At 41.8% G+C, this 25407-nt stretch overlaps 1 protein-coding gene across 4 annotated transcripts; it reads right to left on the reverse strand.

The window, feature by feature from the left end:
• Nucleotides 1–2487: 2487 nt before the first annotated feature.
• LOC144707434 (Trypsin family protein) lies at nt 2488–24151 on the reverse strand. 4 transcript variants are annotated; one of them, XM_078580539.1, is made up of 7 exons: nt 23910–24151; nt 22066–22569; nt 20936–21079; nt 20307–20547; nt 3839–4027; nt 3530–3736; nt 2488–3024 (listed from the first exon to the last, which is right to left on the reverse strand). In XM_078580539.1, exons 1-7 carry the CDS (start codon nt 23916–23918, stop codon nt 2624–2626), a joined length of 1695 nt encoding a protein of 564 aa, XP_078436665.1. In that variant the 5' UTR covers nt 23919–24151; the 3' UTR covers nt 2488–2623. The 4 variants fall into 4 exon arrangements, with proteins under 4 accessions (XP_078436665.1, XP_078436664.1, XP_078436662.1 ...); XM_078580538.1 differs by having other exon boundaries at nt 3530–4027; nt 22066–22508; XM_078580536.1 differs by having other exon boundaries at nt 3530–4027.
• Nucleotides 24152–25407: the final 1256 nt, after the last annotated feature.

The following is a 25407-nucleotide window of genomic DNA, read 5'->3' on the forward strand; positions in this document are numbered from 1 at the left end:
GTTTCACATGTTTGTGTGAACCAACCCCTCTGCCCTTTGGCTGACTTGAGCACTACTGCATTCACTAGCCTATGGCTGGCTTGAGCACCGCTACACTCACTTGCCCATGCCTGGATTGAACACTGCTGCACTCACTTGCTAACGCCTATCTTGAGCACTGTTGTGCCTAGTCTTGGCCACCTTTACCCTCTTCAACCACATATTTTATATTTTTTCATCCTCCTTTCTCATGCTTCTTTTCATTTCATAAAAAAATCATTGTGCCCTAATTAACTACACAACACCAGTAGGCCCACATCAGAATATTTAAATAAATATAGATTAATAATAAATTTATTGGACACGTAAATCATATAAATTCATAATGAAAAATCTCCACTTAACACAATGACTCAATTAATCCATCCATTATCATTTTCGATTGAAATGAGAATAGTATGAGCACGATGATGCAAAAAAAAATCCAGAAATGTTTATGGAAACATTTACTAAATCAGCATTGGTGTAGGTCATGCCTAAGGGATCAAGACCACCCAAACAACCAAGTCTGCGGAATCATCTATTGGATGAGATATTTAATACACATGGGACAAGTTCAATATATAATTTATAACACTATAGACATACATTTAAGAGAATTAGATGTATGAATATATATTTTAAACAATTGGATAACATTATATTTAGAGTTAATTTTTATATCTGAATATATATTAGGATTCTGATAGAATTTTTTTGAACTATTTAAATGAAATACTTAATTACTACAGGTTTTATATCGAGATCACCTTGTGTCACCATCAAATTTATCATTTGGGACCCATGACCATTTTTGCTGCACTCATCATTATCAAAAGTTGTTATTATTTCTTTCCAATTGGCAAGTTGTTATTATTACAATTTTTGCTGCACTCAGAAAGACGGAAAGGGCTAAGGCTACAAATAAAGGTGCTCACTATGAAGGAAACTAACGCTGCTTACCTCAATTCTACCAGGCGGAATCTGATGTGATTTGCCAACGCATATATGTTTGAAAGAAGCCATGCCAGGGACCCGGTTTATAAGCCCAGGCCCAGCCCGTTGACGATCCCATTTAAGCCCTCTCTCTTGGGAGGAGAGGGCAGGAAAAACAACACTGTGAGTCTTCCCCTTCCACCTCCTCTTCGTGTCTGCAGGTGGACGCGGCCATCCTCTGCGAGCAGCGTCCTTCCTCCTCTGGCAATCCTTTGCTATTTCCTCACCATTCCCGTTCTTTCCTTTCTTCCCCAGGAACCTCTCCCTCTCCTATCCCGAACAACTTCTCTTCTCATCTGTGGTTGAAAACATCGTTGCTCTATTGAACAATTGCCATTTACAGTTCAAGAGTTATTAAAGAGTCGTTCGATCCGGTCCCGACACGGGATCGTATCATTGGTATCAGATTTGATCATCCTCGCCTATGGTTTCTGATAACTCTGTTCTTGCTTCTCATGTGCTAATTGTGTGAGGTTGCATGTGAACATCACTACTCTTTGGACGTATTTCAGAATCTACATTTTCAGAAATTATACATAGTTTTGGTTGAAGTATCTTGACACTCTAACACAATTCTACTTACAATTAGACAGATCAGAGGGTCACTTAAATTCTATTTTAGTTCAACACAACCAGCAATTTTAATTCATAGAAAAGCTAAAAATAAAACATATCTCTAAAATCAACTACCAATTTTAAATGACACAAAACTGATGGATACTAAACTTTTGTTCAGCAAATATGTTAAGAAATGGAATAGCTTGGAATGTGCTGGATTAATGTGGCCAAATCTACTTATCAGAGATATGAGAAAGCTATGAAACATAAAGATTTAGCCCAAGTTTGATTCAACTTGAACACAAGCTGATAGCTATTTATCACATTGGGAGGGTCATTGATGTCGGATGATCTTCCTTCATTTAATTTTTAAAAAACTTGAACATGGCAACTAAAAACCAGAAAATATTTGTAATAGTTTTATATTTCTTCCTTTCTAAAAAAATTTTTAAATCATTAATTTAAATCAGACAAAACTTGCTCCAAACTAAACTCGTATTCAGCCGATATAAAAAGTAGCTGGGATGCGCTTTTCTACAGTAGAAAAGTTTGCTCATCACAGAAATGAAAAAAACCTACTGAACAGAAATATTACATCCAACTGTGTTTCTACTCAATACGTCGACTTTTTTTTTGAAAGAAAAAATAGAATCTACTCAATACGTCGATGAATTAGAAAAACAGCAAAGTTTACAAATAGAAAACCTCAGAATAAAAGATTACCTATCATTGGAAGAAATCGGTACTCATTGAGGTGATTCAACTGGAAGGAAACTAACCCATGTTCAATATATATCAGCAGAAATAGAACGGAAGGTTTTCTTTTAAGCGGACTAATTGGCTAATCGGAGAAAAGAGAAAGCTACAAAACTACCCAACTACTAACAAACTTACCTCTCGAACGAGAAACCGAAATGAGCCTTTCAACATGCTACGATATCAGGTCTATCGAGTTTTTCAACAGCTATAAATAATAAAAGCTCTCTCAAGAAAAGCCAATCTAAAGATCTCTCATTAAGAGATCCTTGAGAATGAATATTAGCCTAGCTTCTTAATCATCTCTGTGAGATTCTGTGTCAGATGGGTGAGAATCGGAACGCTTCCTCTTTGCCTCTCGATCGCCCAAATGCAGAGCACAGCAAAGATCCTCATCTGCTTCATCTCTCAGTACAGAAAGATTCTTCAGCTCAGAGTTTTCCTGGCTCCTATGGATAGGAGAATTCGGTATGAACTGGAGCTCTTCCACATTTTTGCCCATATCAATCCCATCAAAACCCCGATTTGTCCTCGAGCCAGAAGCGCCACTGACAGGAATATGCTGGATGTTGTGTCCCAGAGGTTCAAAAATATCATCAGGCTTTTCTGGGGTCGGCGTCTCTTCTCTTCGAGATGTCTGCCCAGTCATAAAAGTAATGGCATTGGCCATGGCGTTTCGTTGGTCTCGCACAGCATCTAGAAATGTAATATAGAAGCAGAAATAAATAAATGTCTTTTACAGTAAAAAGGAAGGAAATTTTCAGGTAACAATTGGATGCAGATTAGGAAATGACAAATTTAAATGAATAGACAAAAGACTGAGAGAGAGACAGAGCTAATGGGAGGAAGAGTGAAAAAGAAAGGGAGAAAAAAGAGAAGGGAGAGAAAGAAAGAGACGGCACTCACAAGGACGGAAAGAGAGGAAGAGATACATAAGAGAGTCACGACTTACAACTCGCATGAAATTCATGACAAATTTGGTTTTTTTTTAAGAAATGGCATGATAGAAATGAGCAGAGATGATGATATAGGATGATGATATAGTCATCGTCATCCCAGATGCGGATGGATAACGATGGCAATGACAATGTCATTGCCATCATGCTCATCTTGGTGCAGACGAATGATGAGGTCAACAACGATCTGTTATCATCCTCTCATCATCATCAGCATCAGGGATGTCAACCAAGAAGACAGCTACCTTGAAGATCAGAATTGGTGGTAATAAGATCGAGGTCTAGAAGATCGAGGAGCCGCCCGAGTTCAACTACACTCGTCCAGTTCTCAGGGGGATGGCCACTCCTAAGTTTCAAACGGCCACGGTTAGCAGTCCCACCCCATATAATCCCAATGGGCTCAGGTTTTTGACCGTCCTCCCCAGTCAAAAGAATGAGGCTTCCGCTGTCGCCTTCAAGATCAAAAAACTTTTGATTCTCTCCAACTATGAGAAAATCAGTGAAAAAGCATATGCTTTTTTCATCATATTCGATAGAATAGGCCATTACAGTACCATAGGTCAAACCAGAGCTTCGGCCAACGGTGACGACTCGACGGCCAATGATGTTGTTGATGGGAGCTTGCAGGTCGACAGACTTCACATCTCCAATCTCACCAACCCCCTTCACCAGGGTGGTGACGTTTGAAATGTCAAAATCATCCGCAAAAGGGATGAAAGCCCCATCCGCCCTCACAAATGTTTCTGGAGATGCAGAAAGGCAAAAAAATGTCAGAGATCTTGAAGTACATTTTTAAAAAATATTATTAATAATTTCTGTTAAAAACGTAAATAGTAAATATTTCTCTTACTTCCTCTTCCTCTCTCTCTGTTTCTCCACATAAGAAGCAACTGGCGCTCTCTCAAATTTTCAAAGATGACATTTTCCCTCATCCCTATACCACGCTCAAAAGTGTTTATGCTTCCAATGTCAAAATCATTGGAAATAAAATGGCCCGTCAGCGTTCTCAAAGGTTTTCATCCATCCAGAAAGCAGAAACAACAGAGATAACTCGTGGTAACAACATTTTTGATAGAAACGTAAAAAACCTTTCTCTCCCTCCCTCTCAACATACATTTTTGTTTTTTTGACAAAAATGTATTCAACATATTACTAAGAGACTAGGGTTTAAATACCCAAAAGGATAAAAGAGCAGGCTTGGGCCTGAAGTGGGCCTGGGCTGGGGGCCAGTTTAAGTGACTTAATTCACACGTGTGTGAATAAGTCACTTAAACAGTGACTAAAACAGAAAACAAACATGCGTAAGATTCTCCGCTCAACAGCCCTGCTCCAGCTTTGCGTGGATGTTGTCCATGCCAAGCTTTAAAACCAACTTGAGGAATGCTAAGGGATGAACCCCTCAGTGAATATGTATGCAACCTTCTCAATGTTTTCTTTGAGCAGGTAGATTATCCCCGCTTTAATGCCACCTTTTTTGGGTGGTCTTCCCTATCTTTTTTTTTTAAAAATTCCCACTTAAATTATTTTCCTTGACGAAATGACAATCAATCTCAATATGCTGACCTGGGTTAGGAGCAATAACGAGAGCTGACTTATTGTAACTGGACAGACACCTTGTTTCCTCAAATTGGAACTGCAGCTCCTGTGACATTCCTCTGATCCAGATACCCTCACATTTATTTTTGGGCTAGTGATCTTAACACCACTTCAGCACTAGACCTGGGAACAATATGTTGTGTCTTACATAAGACAGCGCACTAAGCTTCCAAACACATGCATAGAACCCCAAGGGTTGATCTTCTGTCTAGCACCGAACCTGTATAATCAGCATCAACGTAAACTAAAACACAGAACCTTCCTGCTTTCTTGAACTGGACACCTTGGCCAGGTGTACCTTTTAGGTATACCAGAACAAAATGAACAACCCATAGGTGTGCTTTACAAGGTTTGTGCATTTACTAGCTACAGACACATGGCAAATGCAATATCAGCGATCTTTGGGCTCAACCTTGCAGCCCCTTACACAATGCAATGAGTCGCTGAAACCATCTTCAGTGAGTTGGTCCACCTCTCCAGACTCAGAGTCAGACCCACCAGTAATTGCCTCATCATCGACACTCCTAGATGTTCATGACTCGGTACTGGACTTGGCTCATCGGGTATACATCTATCATCAGATTCATCCTGGGAGTTTTGCTGTATATTAGTCGCCGGTTCCAGTATTTGTAAGAGAAATGACAGACTCAATGGATCAATTAGAAAACCCGATGAGGCATTGGGTGGTTGTTGCGAGTTCCCACCTTCATAGAACTGTCGTGAATTCATCAAATGTCACACTGGCAGAGGTGAAAAAATCTGATATGATCCTTGGTCTAAGTCGTATCGGGAGGAGGTTGGAAGACGAGGTAGGGTAGAAGTTCCCCCGGGGTAGAGAGGTGAAACGGGAATGGTTGGAGGAAGGCCAAGCTGAGGGGGTAGGGATCGGCCGGGGAATAGCCGCCTGAAGACGCGGTGAAGTGGAGACGATCGCGAGGGATGGGGATCGTGAAGGGAGAGCGGGACAGACCTAGACGAGGAGAGAGGGGAGACAAGAACACCTTTCTTCAATCAACTTCTTATTGGCTGCCCTCCTAAAGGTAGGGCATCCCTATTTAAAGGGAAATACATAACATGGAATGACTTAAATGCCCCTTATGGGCTAAATGACAAAACTACCCCTAGATAGGTTTAGGATCCTCTCAAGGATCCTATCAAAATCTAATGCAGGTTTGGTAGTACCTGCAGCCCTTCTGAGTAGATGAATAAACAACAGATGCATTTCACTGAACACTGTTGGAAAGGCGTCATGTATTGATAAGTTCTTAGCATTCAACGGAAGAAGAAACATCATGCCAGGCTAGCAGCAGTATGTGCGCACAAACGGGCCCATGTTGCAAGCGTTTAAATACAAGATGGGTGCAAGAATTTGATCTATTGATGAATTCAAGAAACGGTTCCTGCTTTGGAAAAGGTTGAGATCAGTTGAGGCTGGACGTGGATCACTTCTGCAACTAGAGAAGGGTCCACGCCAGGCTTCTCTATGATACAGTTAAGATCCCAAATCCAGTCTTACCGGAAACGAACAGGCCCAACAACCCCCAGTATTTTCGGGCCACAACAAGGATGAACCCTAGATGACCCACCCAGCAACATGACTCACAGAAACACTGTGAGTCCTAAAAGGGAACTCCCTCGTAAGGCGGAAGTCATCGAAAACCCTCGTATGATCCCTCTCTCTCTCACAACCTCCCTTTCCTTCAGCCCACTCTAACCCTATTCCTTCACCTTCCTCGGCCTGACATCAAGCAGTGATCCCCTTGGACTGAGGTTGGGCGGCAGATTCCAGTCGGGCGCCCCTCGCAATCTGCTGGCCCTTGGTTGATTGACTGAGGGACCTCTGTTGCTACCGCCTTGGATGTGTTCATATGGATGCTGTTTTTGAGAATTTTGTTGTTGAGAAGAGAAGGGTCTTTTCAAATACTATGTTCTTACTCGATTCTTCCCTCCCTATCTTCCATCCTCACATCGCAATTGTTAAGAAATCAATTCATCTCAATTTCACAAATTTCATCAATGAAATACCCTGATTCTACATCCGCAGCACAAGATTGTGGACATACCTCTATCATGCACAGAGGCTACCGGAGACCCTAGGGAGAAGATGAGCTTGCAATTTTCCCAAAGTACAGAGTTTCTCTAGAAACCAGACATAAGCCCTGACCCGCCTCTCAACAACCCTATTTTGTTGTAATGTGCTCACACAACGATTTCTGAATGATACCACACTGCTTAAAATAATCATACACTTCTTCATTCGAGAAGTATTTGGCATTGTTAGATTTGAACCTTTTTATTGTAACCCCATATTGAGTTTGAATCATCTCACAGAACTTCTTGACTTCGCTGACCACTGACCTTGCCTTTCTAAGTCTATCTTTGACATTAACCAATAAAAATGATAAGAAGACAGTGTATACCTGTGAGACCAGAAGCTGTGGATCCCTATTTGTCAATATCCACACGATAGAATGTAATTTGAAGGGTATACCAGCATGGTTAAAATCAGGTTTCTTGTCTTTGGCAAGATGACTGATAAACGTTTCAACAAGGCATACCAAAGACGTCGCTCCCACCGAATGGGAAACGACGCAGCTGGCGGCAGTTAATTACCTTAAGCTATTATAAATAAGCCTGCGAAGGGGAATGCAGGGACGTTTTGATTTCCAGAGAAAACCCAAGCGGCGGGGCGACGTCTGGAGCAGTCGGAAGGGGTTTGCCCGGCGGCCAGAGAAGGAGATCGGGCTCGATCTCGTCGCACACTTCCTTCTCTACTCTTTCCATTTCCTATCAGGACTTTGTTATCCGTTTCTTTCTTCTTGTTGGAACTGGGAACGTATCCAAGATCTATCATTGTTATCGTGGAGTTATAACAATGACACATCTCACAGACCAGAGTTTTAACATCAAAACCAACAACAAAGCAGGAAATAAAAGTTTCATTATTTCAAAGGAGGGGACAGTTGAACGTGTGCAAAAAAATTCCCCCATGCTTGCTCCTCTCATTCTCCTGACACTAGAGACCACTATCTGGCGAGAAGCACTGGTGATCTCTTTCTTCCAGCAGCAGCCCACCATCGCCCCTAATTTGTGGTCTTCTTCTCCACCTTGTCCTATAGAAAACATCCACCACAATTCAGAATGAGTGAGCAGCCTGTGTTAGTGTTAGCTTCAGAAACTCCCCTTGATCCACCTGCCTAAACCCTAGCCGCCTGAGACAAAACTCCAAAGAAACTTCTTTTTTTTTTCAGTCAAAGAACCCCAATATTTATATTGGGTTACAATGTTATTGGGTCTCTGGGACCCAATACGATGGATCCAATAAGATGGATCTCATAAGGGCATTTCTACAATATTGGAAGTTTCAGGGTTTTAACAGAAATCAAGACAAGAAATAAGAAATTCAGGTATCGTTTTGACACCATCCCAAGCTGGGAAGTAAATATTCTGCAGTCCCAGCTTGCCAACTAGCCTGTGAAATGTGCTCCCGGCCAACCCTTTTGTAAAGATATCAGCCACTTGATTGGTTGATGGCACAAACTTCATCTTCACAATACCCTTGTCGATCTTCTCCCGGATAAAGTGCTTATCTATCTCAACATGTTTGGTACGATCATGTTGAACAGGATTATGGGCAATGTCAATAGCCGCCTTGCTGACACAATGTAGTATGTCAGGTTTGTCTTTGGATAACTTAAAATCCGTAAGGATTCCCCTAATCCACAAAGCTTCACAAATCCCTTTGGCAACTGCTCGGACTTCTGCTTCGGCACTGGACCTGGCAACCACATCTTGCTTCTTGCTTCTCCAGGTTACCAAGCTTCCCCCAATGAATGAGCAATATCCTGATGTTGATTTGCGGTCCACGACAGAACCTCCATAGTCTGCATCAGTGTACACTTCTAGAGAAATGTCACCTTCTTTCTTGAGTAGCACGCCTTGTCCCACTGTACCTTTTAAGTAGGCTAGTACCCGGTGAGCAGTGTTCATAAGTGCTTCTTTTGGGTTTTGCATGAACTGGCTTAAGGTCCCCACAACAAAAGAGATATCTGGCCTCATATGGCTTAGATATATCAGTTTTCCAATCAACCTTTGATATTGATCTTTGTTCACAGGACTATCATCTTCACAGCTTCCAAGTTTTATATTCGGGTCAATAGGAATAGTGGTTGGTTTACAGTCCAGCATATTTGTCTCCTTTAACAGATCAAGTGTATATTTTCTCTGAGAGATGAACACTCCTTCCTCAGAGTAAGCAATTTCAATGCCCAGAAAATATCTCAGAAGGCCAAGAGACTTGATGTCGAAGAATTTTGATAACTGAGCACTCAAACTTTGGATCTCTACCTCGTCATCGCTGGTGATGATAATATTGTCAACATACACTAGCAGTGCTACCACCCCCCTTGAAATGGTATGCCTAAGAGATAGAGTATGATCCCAATTACTTTGCTTATATCCCAAATATTTCATAGCCAGAGAGAATTTGCCAAACCATGCACGCGGAGACTGTTCAGACCATATAGTGCTTTCTTCAACTTGCATACCTTCTTCTCCATTGTCTGAGGGGAATACCCAGGCGGTAGCTCCATGAAGATTTCCTCTAGATCACCATGAAGAAATGCATTCTTCACATCAAACTGCTGTAACTGCCATCCTGATTTTGCTGCCACTGCTATCAATATACGCACCATGTACAATTTTGCTACTGGGGCAAATGTCTCACTATAATCAATTCCATATTGTCAGCAAGGGACCTTGTCAAGCCGATATATTTTCTTTATGTTCCTTTTATTTTATCTTATTTGTATTTCTTTTTCAGTACGTTCTATGTATAAGTGTCTCAGGCCAGTAAGTGGGGCCCACTGTGTACCCATAAGACTATGGGAACTGTAATCCAGGAAGGATAAGAGGAGATTTTGAGGAAGAAGGATCGTGGGCAAGAATCAACAATATTTACTCGTGGAAAAAAAACTAACTTGTTACAATCAGGGTTACATTGGCTTTATAGCCTCTTAAACAAAGGGAAATGACCGTTGGACTCATCTTATGACCATTGGAGTCCAACGGTCACATTAGTGGCCGCTTATTAGCAGTCACTAATGGGCACTGTCTTGCTGGGCCGTAGGGACATGTGACGCCCAATGGGCCGGTTGAACTAACAGGAACGAATTAAGGAAGTAAGTGTTTTTCCTCCCCAAAACCCTGCCGACGAATCTCTGCTGAGGAAGCTCGACCGTGAGCAATCTGGACATTGTTTCTCACATGGTATCAGAGCTCCAGGCGTAGGACCCCCAGAGGAGAAATCTCTCTTCTGCTTCTCTCCTAGTTCCCGCAACGGTGAGGGAGCTCTTCAGCGGGATCGTCTTCATCTGTGGTTGATCTTCCAACGCAGGAGAAGAGTCAAACTACGACAGAAGTCAAAAACGAAGCTCTGTCGAGTACCTGTGGTGGAAATATTCCACAGCTGAGTGGCAGAAAGCCATTCAAGGCTCCACTGGCAATACGTGCTTCCGATTTAGGAGGCTAACCACATAAATTCGACTTGGCTCAAGAAGATCCTATCAACACAGGCGACTGGGTCTCAAATATGGCTGAGGAAGCAAACCAGGAGGATATCGTTCAGACTACTGAAGCTGGACGAGAGATCTTGAACCAGGTAATCTTTCCTATTGTGCCAGAGACATTCAAATTCAATGGCTTCAATCTACTTGATTGGAGAGAATATGTTGAGATGATTCTTGAGAGCAGGCGACTCGATGATCACCTTACGCATGAGGTCGACTCGAGTAACCCGAGATATAAGCCTGGAAACATGAGGATGCAAATGTACGTCAGTGGTTGCTGAGCAGTATGGCTGGAGATCGATTCCGGAAATATCTATATCTGAAGACGACCAAGAAAATTTGGGATCATCTTCAGAAGAGTAATGAGAGAAAGAGCCACACCTGGGGAATATTTGAGCTGATTACTAAGCCAACTACGCTGGTGCAGGGTGAGATGTCAGTTGCAGAATACGCAAAAGAACTTCAAACACTGTGGCTAGCAATTGACCATTTCAGACCAATCAAAAATCCCGAGTGGCAGTCAACCCTACAAGATCGTACGTTCAGATTCCTGATGAGACTGAACAAAGAATATGAGAGTTTACGGAGTCAGATTCTCAACCGTGAACATGTACCCAACTTGGAAGAAACAATTCAGATTGTACTTAATGAAGAAAGCCGCACCAAGTTAATCCCAGGTGATGGGAGAGATGAAGCTGGAGCAGGATTCTTGGTAAAGACGAAGCAAGCAAAGGGAGCATCGTCTGGACGTGAAGGTGCAAGTGACAAATATGACAAGAAACCAGGGGAAGATACTCAAAGTCAGAAGGGCCAAGGTGGCAAATATAAGTCCAACCTTCACTGCTCATATTGTAAGAGGAGAAATCATACAAGGGAACACTGTTGGATTTTAAATCCACACCTCAGGCCTCTCCAAGCTCATGCTACAGATGCTAAAGAAGCAGACTCAAGTGCTGGGGAAGGACAAGCAGACAGTGTCAGAACGGTTCAGATTGAAGAATATGATAAATTGGAGGAATTCGACAAGCTGAAGACTATGATCAGCTCTACATCTATGGCCCATGTGGGTGAGACAACTTCTTACTCTAATATTTATTCCGACTGGATTATTGATACAGGTGCCACGGATCATATGACTCCCTGCTATAGGAAGTTTCATAATTATGCTCCTTATGAAGGGAGTAGACGGATGTTTACTGCAGGAGGAGAGATGTTGCCGGTTACTGGGATCGGCAATGCTAAAATTGCTAATCTGGGTATTATTAAGCAGGTCTTACATGTCCTAGGACTTCGGGCACAGCTCATATCTCCTCAGAAACTTGACAAAGATTTACATATTACTTTTATAATGATGTCTGATGGATGTTTTGTTTATGACAAGGCCAAGAACCTGAGGACTTCATTTTAAGGAGAAGAATGGGCTGGTGTACCTGAACGACCGTGTTGAGGAAGCCTATACATCCAACTGTGATGCTCGGGAGCTGGAGTGTAGCAGTCAGTTGGAGCATATTAAGTTGATGCACTATCGTCTTGGACATCCATCATTTGAACTTTTGAAACTCATGTTTCCGGTGTTCTTTAAGAAAACAAATTATTCTCATGTCTTGTGCGATACGTGTCAATATACTAAATGTTAGATCATCAGAGCCCAATTATGGGCAATTCATACTATCTTATGGGCCAAAGGCCATGTACATGTAATAGAGTAACTCTAGGGAATTAATGGAATACTAACTAGAATTAAGGCTAACCAAGTTGGGCCCATTAAGGGCCCAATAAGAGCCTACTAAGGGCCCATTAAGGGCCCAATAGTCAGAAAATATGACCGTTGGGAGCACTCTCTCTCCTCTGTGTTTTTGTATAAAAGGGCCTGGTGTGAAGTAATAAAGGACCTAGTTTTTTGGCCCCATTTTTCCTGTGTTCTCCTCTCTCATTCTACCATCTCGCATCCCATTCTCTCTAAATTTACACTAAACATAAGCGCGTGCCCTTTCCTGGGAAAGGAGAACGAAGTACAGAACCTTTTTATCTTGTTCATTGTAATGTTTGGGGGCCATCCTCAACTACAACTTTGAGGGGAGCAAGGTGGCATCTTATATTTGTAGAAGATTGTACCAGGCTAACATGAGTTTATTTATTGAAATCCAAATCTGAGGTTGCTGAAGTAATTGGCAATTTCTTTCGTATGGTGAAGAATCAATTTGGTATCTCTATCAAGCGACTAAGGTCAGATAATGCCAAAGACTTTTTCAACAAGACCCTGTCATCTCTATTTGCTCAGGAGGGTGTAGTACATGAATCGTCCTTTGTGTATACTCCACAGCAGAACGGGGTAGCAGAAAGGAGGATAGGTCATGTAACTACAATGGCTCGGTCATTGCTCTTACATTATGAAGTGCCCAAGAGTTTTTGGGGGAAGCTGTCCTGACAGCCGTGCATATAATTAATAGATTACCATCAAAATCTTTGGACTATGAAAGTCCCGTAAATCTGATGATAAAATTTTATCCACATGCTCGGTTGAAGACTGATCTGACTCCAAGGATATTTCGCTGTACAGCATTTGTACATTTTCATAATCCAAGAGATAAATTCAGTCCTCGAGCTGTGAAATGTGTGCTTCCGGGTTATTCTCATACTCAAAAGGGGTATAAATGTTATGATCTGTTTTCAAGGAGAATGCTGATATCGGCGGATGTTACATTTCATGAAAGTGTGAGTTTCTTCAAAACACAGGAGAAGCTGAATGAAGAATTTCGTGAGCCACCTCTGTCTGGTATTCAAGAGATGGTCATGAGTCGTGGTTCTCCTAATGCCCTGGACAAGCCTCAAATCATATCTGACATTCGAGATGAAAGACTCCCAATGACAGAATATGATTAGGAAGAATCAGCAAGTGAAGAGATGAGAATGGAAAAGGTGAAGTTGAAGAACCTTCAGAGAGGGAAGCAATCAACACTCTTGATAGATCAGCTGAGGTAGAAGAAGATGATAGTGGATGGCCTTTTGCTCTGGGAAAGGAAAAAGGTAGTGTGCTCAGAAGAACCAATATCCACTTTCCAATGTGGTAAGCTATCAACATTTGGGATGTGCATATAAATCTTTTATTACAGCTTTTAATTCCGTGTCTATTCCAAGAACATATGATGAAGCACTTAAAGGGATGAACCGGAAGAAGGCTATGGATATTGAGATGGAAGCACTAATAAGAAATAACACCTGGGATATTGTTGATGCTCCCCACTTGGTAAACGTCCTGTGGGTTGTAGATGGGTATTCACCGTGAAATATCAAGCTGATGGGACTCTAGAGAGATATAAAGCAAGACTTGTCGCCAAAGGGTACACACAAGCCTATGGAATAGACTACGGAGAGACCTTTGCACCAGTTGCCAAACTCAATATGGTACGTATTCTTATTGCATTGGCAGCTAATTTTAATTGGGGGTTATGGCAGTATGATGTAAAGAATGCATTCCTCCATGGTGATTTGAATGAGGAGATTTATATGGAGCTACCACCTGGATATTATAAGACAGAATCAGGAAAAAAGGTACACAAGTTGAAGAAAGCCCTGTATGGACTTAAACAGTCCCCAAGAGCTTGGCTCGGCAAATTCTCATGCGGCTTGATCAATATGGGATACAAACAGAGCAACGGTGATCACACACTGTTTGTGAAATGCTCCAAGTCACAAACAATCTCAATATTACTTGTTTATGTGGATGATATAAGTATCACAGGGGACGATGAAGATGAGAATAGAGCCTTAAGTGCCATACTATAAGAACTCTTTGAAATAAAAGCACTTGGAAGACAGATATTTTCTTGGAATTGAGGTGGCGTATTCTCCAAATGGGATATTTATATACAACATAAGTATATTCTTGATCTTCTAAAAGAGACCAGAATGGGGGGGTGTAAGCCGTCCTACGTACCCATTGATCCCAATGTGAAATTGGGTTTATGTGAAGAAGAACCGTCTGTTGACAAAGGGCAATACCAAAGACTGATCTCAATCATACCCGAGCTGATATAGCATTCGCAGTTGGGCTATTGAGTAGATTTATGGACAATCCCAAGAAATCTCACTTAGAAGCCGCTTATAAAGTAGTGACGTATTTGAAGGGGTCAGCAGGCCATGGAATTATGTATCAACGTCATGGAGGAGCAAATACTGAAGTATACACAGATGCTGACTGGGGAGGATCACTGATAGACAAGAGGTCAACATCAGGCTATTGCTCATTTCTGGGAGGAAATTTGATAACCTGGAGTAAGAAGCAACCAGAAATTTCATTATCCAGCGCTGAAACAGAATATAGAGCATTGGTGAAAGGTATCAGTGAGACATTGTGGATTAGAAACATTTTTACTGAACTTGGGCTGGAGCAAAAGGAACCTGCGGTTTTGTATTGTGACAGTAAAGCAACAATTGATATTGCCCACAACCCTGTTCTACATGACAGAACAAAGCACATTGAGCTAAACAAGCATTGGATCAGGGAGAAGATCGACCAGGGTCGTGTTCTGATTAAACAAGTCAAATCTGCTAATCAAGTTGCGGACGTCTTCACCAAAGGACTGACGAGAGCACTGTTTGATCACATACGGAGCAAGCTTGGGATCTGAAGCATATGTGCACCAGCTTGAGCAGGGGTGTCAGCAAGGGACCTTGTCAAGCCGTTATATTTTCTTTATGTTCCTTTTATTTTATCTTATTTGTATTTCTTTTCAAGTACGTTCTATGTATAAGTGCCTCAGGCCCAGTAAGTGAGGCCCACTGTGTACCCATAAGACTATGGGAACGAATTAAGGAAGTGTTTTTTCTCCCCAAAACCCTAGCCGACGAATCTCTGCTGAGGAGGCTCGACCGTGAGCGATCTGGACATTGTTTCTCACACATATGATTGGGTGTAGCCCTTAGCCACTAGCCTGGCTTTATAGCGTTCAAGTGACCCATCTGAACGGTACTTGACGGTATACACCCATTTACACCCAACAATTTTCCTGTTTTGTGGTACTGGAACCACTTCCCAGGTATTATTTCGCTCCAGTACTTCCATTTCCAGGTCCATTGCTTCTCTCCACTTCAAGTCTTTCATAGCCTCTTCCACAGATCTCGGTATAACATCCTCGTCCAGATGGGAGATAAATGCTCGATAAGGAGAGAGTTTCTCATAACTAGCAACATAGGATATTGGATACCTGCTGCTAAGGGTGCATGATCTTCTGCCGTTTCTCAAGGCTATTGGCCAGCCCAAACCAACATCTTGTATATAGTTTTCCCCTTGTCCATCATCGTCTATGCTTGGTGGCTCTGTAGAGGACTCATTTGGTGCAATACTTTGCATCTGCTCCTGGCTGGAGTTGTAAGGATTTGCCGGGCATTAGATTCTGGGCTTACATCAATAGAATCATGTATCTCTGGTACTCTATCTTCTTCAGAGGCATCCCTCAATAGTGTGATTTCTGGCTGGACATCAAGTTCTCTCAGCACTGGTACATTGTTCTCCTGGAATGAAGCATAATACATCTCTTCTTCTTGGAAGGTAACATCAGCAGAGATAAAGAATTTCCCCAGTCCAGGGTGATAACATTTGAACCCTTTCTGGGTTGGAGAATAACCAAGGAAGATACACTTGAGAGATCTGGGAGAAAATTTGCTTCGTGGACTTTGAATATGCACATATGCTGTACACCCAAATACCTTGAGAGGGAGGCTTGAGTGCGCATTCAATTCTGGAAAATATTTTGCCATTAGCTCTACTGGACTTTGGAATCCCAATCTCTTAGAAGGCAGCCGATTGATAAGATATACTGAGGTTAGCAGAGCATCTGCCCAGAAATGAGTAGGAACATGTCCATGAAATAATAAAGTCCTGGCTGTAGACACTACATGTCCAATTTTTCTCTCTGCAACTCCATTTTTCTGGGGGGTGTTTACACATGACGATTCATGTATAATGCCATGGTCCAAGAAGAATCTGACCAATACATTGTTGAACTAGTCCTTTGAGTTGTCTGAGCGGAATTTCTTGATTGAGACTTCATATTGATTCTTGAGCATAAGGACAAAGTCCTGAATTAACCTGGCCACTTCTGACTTGTTTTTGAACAAATGAACTCATGTGGTCCTTGCGCAGTCACCTACTAAAATTAAGAACCACCTTTATCCTGTGATAGAGGAAGTCATGCATGGTCCCCATATGTCACTATGGACAAGCATAAAGGGGGAGCTGCTTTGCTCACTGATCCCAGGAAAAGATGCCCTTCCATGCTTCCCATTTTGACATGCATCACAAAACATCTTAGTAGCATCAGAATGTTTAAGAAAAGATGGGAACATTTTCCCCAAAATTTCAAAGGATGGATGTCCTAAACGAAAATGTAGCAACTCAATCAGCTTCAACTTCTCAGGTTCTCTGTTTTCTTCGAGCTCTGGTTCCGGGCTTCACACCAACATGGCACCACCAGGATCATCTTCAATTTGGAGAAACCCATTGCTCAGCTTAACTGATCCAATCCTTCAGTTGAAGACCTTGTCAAAAATATAACAACCATCAGAATTCAGTATTAATGAGCATTTGATATCTTTAATCAGTCTCTGAGGAGATATAAGATGTGCCTTAAGTTTTGGCACATGTAGAACATCTTTTAGAAATCCCATTGATCTGATAAAAACAGAGCCGATTCCAACAACGGGGAGTATTTCTCCCCCTGCAGTAATCACTCTTCGCATGGAATCACATAGTGAATAATGAAAGAAGATCGACCGGTGAGGAGTCATATGGTCTGTTGCGCCAGTGTCAATTACCCAGTCCATTCTCAAATGAGATGATGACAAGAAGACAGATGATATAAAATGTTCACCTGATTTAACAAGTGATGTAGAACCAAGCATATTCTTGAGCCTTTCAATTTCCTCCCTGAGACTTCCTATCTCATCCCCTGGGTTCTTCACACATTGTCTCTGCTCATCAGAGCCCTCCGCGTCAAAGTCATCTTTTAACACATCTTGGGAAGTAGTCGTGTTCGCTTGGACTTGACGAGACGGCTTTCCATGCAGCTTCCAGCACTGATCAATGTTGTGATTCCTCTTCTTAGAGTATTTGCAGAAAAGTCCATCTCTAGGTTGCCATTTTTGAGATTGGTGATCTCCTTGGGACGGTGAATGCTTTTACAGCTTCTGTTGCACAGTTTTGGTCATTATTCCTGTACCATTCTCCCCCGCAGATGGTTCTGACACTACTCCCAGTCTGTCTTCTTCGTCTCGCATATGTTTGGTTGCTTCTTCTAGGTCAGGCACCTTCTCTCTATTCAAAAGTTGGCTTCTCACTGCTTCATATTCCATATTCAGGCCCATCAGAAACTTGTAGAGCCTGTCTTTCATAACATAGCCTCTCTCCTCCGAATTTGGATTTTTAACAGGACGATAGTGAGCGATTTCTCTCCAAATGGCTTGCAGTTGCTTGGCATATGCAGCTACAGTCTTCTCTCCTTGCACCAGGTTAGCTGCTTTTGTTACCAGGCTGTAAATACACCAATCCTATCCTTTGGAACTCCCTTTAAGAGTATGATCCCATAACTCCTTAGCAGTCTTCAGGAGCAAGAAGTTTTTATACTCCTCTCCAGCCATGCAACCCAAGAACCATGCTCGAATCAGAGCATCTTCCTTCTTCCAAACCTTGTAGCCCTCTTCCATTGGATCACAAATAGTATAAAGATGATCTAAAAGATCCTTTCCCTCCAGAATAAGTTCAATATATTGGCCCCAGTGTAGAACATTAAGGCCATCGTACCTCAGAGGAACTGGAATACCTGGGAAAACTATCTGAGTTGTTTTGTCATATTCCTGGTGGGCGTCTTGGCTCCTATGGCTGCTCTGACTCTTCCCAGGTCCCGTTCTCTCATCTCTGTCACCCATTGTAGACCTCAGATGCTCCACCCACAATATCTCTCCTTCAAGGACCCAACACAGTCAGAGTTTGGACTGTGCGGAATGGGAGAGTGATCGGAGATGCTGAGCTGGTTGGAGACAGCAAGCTGGCTGGAGACAGCAAGCTGGCTGGAGACAGTAGGGAGCTATCACTCTCAGCAGTGCTCTGATACCACGTTAGCTTCAGAAACTCCCCCTGATCCACCTGCCTAAACCCTAGCCGACTGAGACAAAACTCCAAAGAAACTTCTTTTTTTTTTCAGTCGTGGAACCCCAATATTTATATTGGGTTACAATGTTATTGGGTCTCTGGGACCCAATACGATGGATCCAATAAGATGGATCTCATAAGGGCATTTCTACAATATTGGAAGTTTCAGGGTTTTAACAGAAATCAAGACAAGAAATAAGAAATTCAGGTATCGTCTGACAGTTAGAATCTAACTTCGGAAGAAGTTATTGAGTACGCCCATCAGCTTCTGAAGAAAACATCCACTAGATCTAGCGACGGATGAAGTATTGAGTACGCCCATCAGCTTCACCAAGTCCTCATTGAGATTCTCCATGTTAGCAATTTATTGGACATTATTGCACTGCCAGGAACGTTCCCTGAGTTTCTCCCCTTTCTGCTCCCTGAGTTTGTGCAACATAGACATTTTTCTGTTCCCCCTTCCACTCTGGATATCCATGGAGCTTGCAGTGGGTACAGTACAAACTATCTCTTGGATCCTCCTTGGTTCCATCTCTTCAGTCAGATTTGTTGCCACGGTTATAGTTCTGTCCACTATTCTTCTTGTGATTAATGGAAAGAGAAAAAAGAAGAGAGAAGAATTTGGGGCAAGAAGGAATAATTTTTATTGCTAAACTGGGCCCTAAGGAATAGAAGAAAAACTTCACTTGTTAGAAAGGGAATATTCCTAAGGAATATTCCCTGTTTCCAACGGTCATATATTTTGAATATATGACTGTTTGAAACAGAGAGGTCCAGCTGCTTTTAAAGCAGCTGGACTCTCCAACGGCTGGGTTTCAGCCGTTGGAGAGTTGGGCCTGACTGTGGTCAGGCCCAACATATATTAGGCCCTACTGGGCCTACACTAATGGGCCCTTAATGGGCCCTTAGTGGGAAGTTAGGCGGCCCATGTTGGGCCTGAAGTAGTTATTTTTATTAATATCTCCTAGGGTTAGGCTATTACAGAGTACAAGGCCTCGGGCCCATTAGTTAGCTTAAACCCTACTGAGTACCCTTCATGACCTAACACTTCTCCATCTGATCTCCTTCTTTCAGTGCTGTAGTAGGGCGACGAGATTTTTTGGAGAGTAAGGCTAAGTGATGCCTCTTATCAGCAGAGTGGTCCTTCGGACTACCTTCCTCCTCCATGAGAGTATGTATAGCTTCATCTAAAGTTGGGACTTCCTCCCAGTGAATGATCTGCCTCCTTACATCTTCATATACAAGGTTCACATGTATGAGAAGCATAAGCATTTGGTGTCCAACAGTTTTGTCCATCCAGCCCATCAGGGGTCTGGACAGGCCAATTGTGGTTTACATAGCACATATTCCATAATGGACCGATCACGCGCTATCTATCCCCAGGCATTCAGATTAAGGTTTTACTCTAGAAAGATGCAACATTCTTTAGCAAAACAATTTGCTTTTATGACCCCCACTTGAAATATAAGGCTAAGGAGCCACATTGTCACATGAAATGGTATTAGCAGTGTTCCACTTTGCCTGACTCCCAGGGCAGCCTGGCTGCTCTCGCCACTCTGCTGCCTTTTCTTGTCTCTCACTTCTGCTTTCTATTCACCTTAGAAGGACGTCTACCAAAAATGTAGATGCTTGTGATATTTTGACTTTTAGAACATAATTTTTTTAAAGAACTTTTAGAGCATTAAATACTGAGAAGATGTGAGAAAATACCTGGGTTAGTTCCAGCAAATATACCGTACCAAAGATCATCTGTAATAAATGAGGTTGCCCTCTCAACGGCACCAAGATAGACACCGGGGCCAAGATTTGGTGGCAACGGATGAAACATTTTTTGGTTAGGGTAGTCCAAATCAACAGCGACATGACGATTGGTGATAAAACCCACTTGCCCGAATCCAGTCCGGCTTTTCACGATGGCGCCTAGAGTCCCACAGGTCTCCAGACTGGCAACCTGACAATCAAAAACCGAAATTTCCCTATGCCTTTGAGAACTATGAAAGAAAAAACATTCTCAATGCAGCAACAGATAAATATTAATGTTCATGCCAGGAGTAACCTTTCTTTTATTTATATAAGGAACGATCTGATCACGAGGTCTTAAGACTTCTTAGCATACAAGTTCATGAAGACCCATTTATAACTGCGGACCTGTAGGACTTCCCTAGAGATTGGGTTTGAATATGGAATGTCTGATAAAAGGACAGGCATATTAAATGAACTCTAGAAAAAAAATAAACTGTAATACTGAAGAGAAAAATAGGCATTTGCTATAAGTGTGAAAAAAAGTACTGAGGATACTGTGTGAAATGAGATGTGCAGGTATGATTTCAACGAACAACCTGAGATCCAGAGCCTATAGTGGGATCACTTCCACGCAGACCATCAACAAGTTCATCATAGAGTTCCTCCTTGGGTGTTGGAGTGGGAGCCCCATAATATGAAAACTCAATGACGTCAACGTCACACCATATACCACCAGCTCCCTACTCAAAAAACAAGTTAAAGGTGATAAATCCTCAAAACCATAAACCCTGTACCCAAACCCCTATATCCTAAATAATAGAACATTAAACCTAACAACATTATCCTAAATCCTGGGCTTTGGCATCCCTATCTCACGGGACAGGTTGTGTGGCTTTGAGGACGGGGTCAGGAGGCCCTCAGCAACCCCAACCCCAGGACGCATCCCAGACACACCAACCTGACTGATCAGTAATCATGAAATAATAAATCTTAAAGAGAAATTAAGTTATTTTCCTTGGAGATAAAAAAATTATTTAGGTACAACGAAATATGATGGTCCAAGAAAGGACTATACAATTTAAGTACAAAGAAATCTGAAACCCAAGCCTGTGAATCACGAGTGAAAGAAGACATTATGATACGAGACTACCCAAGAAATACTAGAGAAGATGTGCATGGCGGGAGGCATGTGTGGACCTTAATATCTTGATCTCACACTCTCTCTCAATTTGCTCAAATGTTCAGTCGATCTTAAATTATTCATCTCGGGAGAAATTATGATTTACGAAACACTTTTTCAATCATTCTGGAGTTGGCTAATTCATGAGGATTTTCGGTTTTGATAGGATCAGGGGAGATCTGAATCACATTAGGCTACTCAGGATGATGTGTCTCTGCATCCCGTCTATCTAGAGGGAAGGCAGATGGTCTAACACAGTTAACAGGTCCCCAGGGGGCTGCCTGGCACAGGCAGACGCGAGGCTCTGGTATCAGCAACCACAGATAACAGGGACCCAGGGTCTGAATTGGAAACCCTACGAAAGCATTCAAGATGATGCGCTTCATCTGCAAGATGGTTTAGGGTTCATCTTGGAGCACCTGCACTAAACCCTAAACCCCAAATCCAAAACCTCAAAACCCTAAACAATAAATGATAAACATACAACAAAGAGCATATTTCTGAATACATACAGAAAACATTGACCTTAATCACAAACATATTTACCTCAAGAGTGGACGGGAGACACTGGGTGCCACTGAGCCACTTTTTGTGAACTTTTCGAGCAACAAATGCAATAATAGCTGGTATGTTTGTGAGCACACCTTTCCGAATCCGAAAACCAACTGCAGTTCCAAGGCTGTAACAATGGAGTACTTTGCTATGGAATGCCCGAATCATCATCAAATCGAGCAACGTTGATGCCTGTTGACCCCTTGGGTGTCCGTCGACATTTCTAGGTAGCACACCTTTCTGAAGGTTGCTGAAGAAATTTGCTCGCCCTTCCGCAACATCAACCAATTGTGTAGATGTGGGCCAGGAAAAATAAGCTTCAAAGTGTCGACCGCTGGACGGATAACTCTGAAAAGATGGCTGACAATGAGGGAGATGCTGGCCATTTGATTCACCATGAATATTCTCTCCCATGTCCACGCCTGAGTCTTCAGATTCTGCAGGCCCAAATCGATTTCTCTCGCGTTTGATGGTTTCATAACGCATGGTTTTTGTGGTCTTAATACTTAGATGAAACAAAAACGAAGATAAATAAACAAGTTAATTTGAGAAACAGAACATCCAGTAACATCCTTTGGACATTAAGAGCAAAACATTGATACAGAGCATAAAGAAAAAAAACTACAGTAAGTTAATCAAAAAACTTTAACCTTTTTTAAACATAATCGTCTTCCCAGTCTCATGTTTAGTTCTATCCAAATATTTTTCTTTTTTGGGCATAATTATATCTTATCCATAATATGCCTTTATTTTTACACCAGTCATTCACGAGTTATTGTTTGAGGTTTTCTTTTCTAAACCCTAATATGTCTGATGGCATCTGGGAAGAGAACTGCTCCTGCGTTGTTTGATAATCCTTGTCACTTTTATTACAAACCTCTCTGGTAGGCACCAATAAAAAAAATTATCATTAAGAGCATAGATTAATAAATTCTGCCCTTATTCTGTCCCCAACTTTGCGATAAATTCGCCACATCCGTTTGGAGAGTATCACAAAGCATGATTTAGCGTTCTCAATACTAAATGGAGATAAAGTAAATGAGTGAAATGGAGAAACGGAACTTTTACATACATCCTCTGGACATTAAATGGCAAGAAAAATTAACAAAGAAAATAATAAAAAAACCTACACAAAACCAACCGATAAACTTCAACATTTGTCACTAATTTAGAATTGCAATAGTAACGAAATTGGCCACTCTATGGAAAGTGCCAATGAAATCAAGGCAAATTATCTTCAAAGACCTTATTAAAAAAAAAACTCTTCAAAGACGTAATGAAGACAAAAGAGGAATTATAGGCTTATATGTGGTCGAAACCCTAACTTGGCGAGAAGCCCAATTCTTTGGATGAACCGGACTCTTCTTTTTTGTTACATGCATCCAAAAGTAGACGGCATGAGAGCCCTAATGTCCAATGCAAAATCGTTGATCGCAATAAGTTTTGACGGACAAATCACTGATCAAATCCACACGAAAAACGTCCACATCAAAGTCTGCTAGATTGGCGTAAGCGATGTTTTCATTCGATCACGAGTTTACTTTACTCAATGAAGCCTTTCTCATCTCAAATCGCCCCAAAACAATGAAAAAATCAGCTCTCGTTCTCTAACACCCACCGGAAAAGATTTTTTCGAAAAAAAACATCCACCTGAAAAGCCCATGAAAGATAATCGACGTTCGGTCTATCGCAACCACTCTAACGCAACCATCCGCGTAAAATTAATAGATTTTTATTAAGAAAAAATTGAATCGATCAAGGAAGAATGAAAATTTGGGTTCCTCGCTTCCCTCGTCCGTCCACGAACCCTACAGTGTAGCGGGGGAGAAAAATGGCACCTCAATCATGGCGATAGCTGCGTCTACTTTGGATCTTTCCTTCAGCTCGTAGCCAGTAGAACTCACACCAGCGATGCCGAAATTGCATCCGAGAATCTTCAATCTTCCTGCGCAATCTCCGAGAGTTAGCCTCTTAGAACTCTGGTGCTGGCCTCCAGTCAGCGAGAGAGGAAGTTGGGGAAGAGGGCAACAATGGAGTGAGGAATAAAACCCACATCAAAATGGGAAAGGAGTTTGGAGTAGTAGTAGTATGGGAAATATTTGAGATAGATATAGAGATAGATGGACAGAGAGACACATAAATATATGGTTTCATAGATATATGGATATATGGATGGATGGATATATATGAGGATATATGGATGGATGGATGGATGGATGCATGGATAGGGACGCATTGATGGATGGATGAATGATTTTATGGATGGATGGGTAGATAAAGAGAGAGAGAGATGGATGCATGGATATAGATGGATGGATGAATGAATTTATGGATGGATGGGTAGACAGAGAGAGAGAGATGCATTGATGGATATATAGATGGATGGATGGATGAATTTATGGATGGATGGATAGATATATAGAGAGAGAAATGCATTGATGGATATATAGATGGATGGATGGATGGATAGATAGAGATGCATTGATGGATATATAGATGGATGGATGGATTTATGGATGGATGGGTAGATAGAGAGAGAGATGCATTGATGGATATATAGATGGATGGATGGATTTATGGATGGATGGGTAGATAGAGAGAGAGATGCATTGATGGATATATAGATGGATGGATGGACAGATATATAGAGAGAGATAGATGCATTGATGGATATATAGATGGATGGACAGATAGATAGGCAGATACTGAGTACTGGATGCTGCATATTCCTCGGTAGGAGGAGAATCAGGAATTGCTGGGGGTATTTGTGACAGATCATAAAGTAAAAGATTTATGATCATTGACAAAGTAGTACAGACTCCGCGGTAGGGAAAGGCAGAGTGATGAAGCTTTAAAACCCATTTTCTGAGGCCCAATTGCTATAGGTGGCCCAAGAAAGAGATTCTTCTTCTAGAGCTGACATGATCTGTAGAAAAGTACCAAGAGCCCCACAAATTCTCTGACAGATTTTTACTAACATGATCCACTGACAGATTCATCTCTAAAAATATCCTCTGCCAGATTCTTCTTCCGCCAGAATCTGCAAACTATCTCTGCTCTAATTTGTTGAGTTGTAGATCTTTTGTTTTGTTCCATCGGGATCTTCTTGAGCCGCACAAATATTTCCTCACATCTTCTTGAGCCACATAAATATTTCCTCCGTTTTAGTTTGTTAGAGTTGTTTTTCTCAATGTTTTGAGTTGTCCTTTCATGGATACTATCATTGTGAACAACCTTGCACTTGTTGTGGCCTATGTAAGGGCTCCATGTACCCTTGAAGGAGCTTTATTGAGGTGTATTGTTTGGTTGAAACTCTTGTTTCTTCCCTTTGAGTGT

The sequence above is a fragment of the Wolffia australiana genome, chromosome 9, assembly GCF_029677425.1.
Source record: "Wolffia australiana isolate 7733 chromosome 9, ASM2967742v1".
In the NCBI taxonomy this organism is placed as follows: domain Eukaryota; kingdom Viridiplantae; phylum Streptophyta; class Magnoliopsida; order Alismatales; family Araceae; genus Wolffia; species Wolffia australiana.

What these genes read in the sequence shown, in the direction of transcription:
- LOC144707434 (XM_078580536.1), bottom strand. An exon ending in GTCTCCCGTCCACTCTTGAG is followed by an intron (nt 21,080 to 22,065) that starts GTAAATATGTTT and finishes TTTTTTGAGTAG; the next exon opens with GGAGCTGGTGGTATATGGTG. An exon ending in CTATAGGCTCTGGATCTCAG is followed by an intron (nt 20,548 to 20,935) that starts GTTGTTCGTTGA and finishes TTTGATTGTCAG; the next exon opens with GTTGCCAGTCTGGAGACCTG.